The following is a 3,466-nucleotide window of genomic DNA, read 5'->3' on the forward strand; positions in this document are numbered from 1 at the left end:
CTCAAGTTTGATGTAGAGAAAACTACAGACGTATTTTTGTTAACTGTAAAAAGGAGACTCGGCTTCGCATTTAAACACAATAAAACCATATAGACGTGTTACTTGACTATATGATCATTGACACTCCAATTTGAGTCTTTAAACAAAGCTTACTAATAAAGTTCACATATGTGGTAATTTTGATATCAAATCTGATCAGTAAGCTACTACTGTCATGATCAACTTTATCTTAAAAATCCATATAACAGCTTGAAATGATGGCTCACTAGTCCATCCTCAACCTAGAACAAGGCCCACTTTAGTGGTCATACGCTACAGTAGTCTGTACACTTGCCTATAGCCATTCAATATCAATCAATTTCTCCTGGCTGTCCACAGATATAGCACGAATTGATTAGATTGGTTTTAACTCCAGGGCATGCTAGTTGACTAAGAATTCATCAGGCTATGAAACAAAGATGGGCTAGACCTTGGAGTTAGGTGCTAGCTAGTTAAATATATGGCTGTATTAAATCAAACTTTTGAATCAAATCACAATCACACCCAACTTCTTTTCTTGTTAGAATGTCACGGAAATTAATCAATTAGTATAGGATGAGTTAGGCAATTTTTACATCCACATAAAATAATAGTTAGATGGACATCACTATTTCATTGTATCACGCTATGAGATGAATGATCAAGAAAATCATGAGGCTGACGATAAAGAAGAGGCCCAAATGGAACTAAAAAACAATTTTTGGTAGGGCCTAATGACTGCTTGCGTTTAGCTGTATGGAAAGCCAAGCTGTAATGGCACTTTCCATTTGAATGCAGCACTCAATCACTTGCTATCACTACTATATATACAACCCCCCAAAGTTCTCTTCCAAATCACATTCATAATAAGTCTCTCTTTTATGTCCATCTTTTCTTAACACAATCATCACGGCCATGTATTCCTCCTTAAGAAATGCATTTGCTTGTCTCTCACTTTTTGTGCTTGTATTTGCTCTCTCGGTAACAGGGAGACCAGCCACTTTTCTTGAAGATTTTAAAATCACGTGGTCTGATTCCCATATCAAGCAGATCGATAGAGGGAGGGCCATCCAACTCATTCTAGACCGAAATTCTGGTAACACTTTGCGTGGGGTCACATATATAGTAATGAAAAATAGCTTAATTGGATATTTTATGATAGACATATATATAGATATGACAAACTTTGTGTTTAGTAGCAGTACTATATATATGATCAGAGAATTGTTGCATTTCAGGATGTGGGTTTGCTTCCAAGAGACAGTACTTGTTCGGGCGTGTCAGCATGAAGATTAAGCTGATTCCCGGAGACTCTGCCGGAACTGTCACAGCCTTCTATGTATGTTTACATTGCAATTTGAAAATTTTCCTCTCTGTAAGCAAAGTTCTTGATATTCATTTGTTTGCACTGAATTGTGTTGTAGATGAATTCCAACACGGATACCATTCGTGACGAGCTGGACTTTGAGTTCTTGGGGAATCGGACCGGACAACCGTACACGGTCCAGACCAATATCTATGCTCGTGGAAAGGGTAATAGGGAACAAAGAATCAACCTTTGGTTTGATCCTGCAGCTGACTTCCACACTTACACATTACTCTGGAACCACCGTCATATTGTGTAAGTTAACAGTGTCATGCATTGACTTTTTTTTTTTTAATGTTTCTAATAAAAATGTCCAGAATTTAAGTAGATATTCTCAAACTCAAATTAACATTTTCAATATAACGATCAAATAATAAAAATGAAAATGTTAATGAATACACTTAGAGTATTAGTTAATAATACATTTAAAGAAAGTTTTTATGAAGAAAAAAAAAATTAATGTTTTGACAGCTTTTTTTTCATTTCTCATAAAAGTGTATCAAAACTTTCCTAAAATGAATTATTAACCAATGTCCTAAATGACATTCACTTAAAAACAAAAGGTATTCTATCCACCCAAGTGATATCTACCCCTCTATAGTTCTATGCCACTTTATACTTCTACTTCCTTTATAAAAAATGTTACACACACCTTGTTCGCTTGACCTAACAAAATAAAATAAATAACAATGTCATAATAAGCATGACCGACACATATTTACAAGCAGTAAAGTCTTTTAATTACTTTGTGAGTCAATAATTGTGTTATTAATGTTATTGTTGTTTGGTACTGCAGTTTCTATGTCGATGACGTGCCAGTTAGGGTCTACAAGAATAACGAAGCTAAAGGAATCCCATTCCCAAAGTTGCAACCCATGGGGGTCTATTCAACATTGTGGGAAGCTGATAACTGGGCTACAAGAGGTGGACTTGAAAAGATTGATTGGAGCAAAGCACCTTTCTATGCTTATTACAAGGACTTTGATATTGAAGGGTGCCCTGTGCCAGGGCCCTCTAACTGTGCCTCAAACCCCAGCAATTGGTGGGAAGGAACAGCTTACCAATTGCTCAGTCCACTTGAAGCTAGAAAGTATAAGTGGGTTCGTATGAACCACATGATCTATGACTACTGTACTGATAAATCGAGGTTCCCAGTGACCCCACCAGAGTGTGTTGCGGGTTACTAATTTTCAAACCAACCAAATCGTTCATCTACCAAGTGGTACATATAACATATACTCCTACTCCTTACGTACGTACATGCCCTTGTACAAGGAATAAATATGAATTATCAAACCAACCAAAGAGCCGCTAGCCATGCATATTGGAGATACAAGGAATAAATATGAATTATCATGTGTGTGTATATGTTGATTAAGTCTAAGTTGAAAAAAAGGTTTCCTACTTGTGGGCTACAATATGTGCCCCGTATTTGGTAGGCATTGTATTTGTACAAGCCAATAAAGCTTCTGCATAATTGTGAAAAGGATGTTTTTGTATGTTATGCACTGCTTTTCAAACATTATAAGCAAAAAATCTTCGTAAAAGACAAGAAAAGAAGAGAAAAAGAAGGTAATAGTACCACATATACGTCCAGAAAACATAGGGTGTGTGTGTGGATTAAGTCTAAGTTAATTAAGTGTGTGTGTATATGTTGAATTATCAACATATGAATTATGAATTATCATCTGTGTGTATATGTTGATTAAGTTTAAGTTGAAAAAAAGGTTTCCTACTTGTGGGCTACAATATGTGCCCCGTATTTGGTAGGCATTGTATTTGTACGAGCCAATAAAGCTTCTGCATAATTGTGAATAGGATGTTTTTGTATGTTATGCACTGCTTTTCAAACATTATAAGCAAAAAATCTTCGTAAAAGACAAGAAAAGAAGAGAAAAGGAGGGTAATAGTAGTACCATATATACGTGCAGAAAACATAGGGTGTGTGTGTGGAAGAAATTAAGAACTTGAATTCATTACCCATTAATTGTTTTAACTAGTTGTATACCTATGCCGTACGTGGGAATAAATAATTTTATTTTAGTTATAGTATAATATATAATTTGTTCTCTAAATTTTGAG

The 3,466-nt window shown here is 35.4% G+C and overlaps 1 protein-coding gene across 1 annotated transcript; it reads left to right on the plus strand.

The window, feature by feature from the left end:
* Positions 1 to 825: 825 nt before the first annotated feature.
* Positions 826 to 3,199, plus strand: LOC115950509 (probable xyloglucan endotransglucosylase/hydrolase protein 6). The gene is made up of 4 exons (XM_031067701.1): positions 826 to 1,114; positions 1,257 to 1,357; positions 1,443 to 1,639; positions 2,181 to 3,199. Exons 1-4 carry the CDS (start codon positions 934 to 936, stop codon positions 2,569 to 2,571), a joined length of 870 nt encoding a protein of 289 aa, XP_030923561.1. The 5' UTR covers positions 826 to 933; the 3' UTR covers positions 2,572 to 3,199.
* Positions 3,200 to 3,466: the final 267 nt, after the last annotated feature.

Source organism: Quercus lobata, chromosome 6, assembly GCF_001633185.2.
Source record: "Quercus lobata isolate SW786 chromosome 6, ValleyOak3.0 Primary Assembly, whole genome shotgun sequence".
Classification (NCBI taxonomy): domain Eukaryota; kingdom Viridiplantae; phylum Streptophyta; class Magnoliopsida; order Fagales; family Fagaceae; genus Quercus; species Quercus lobata.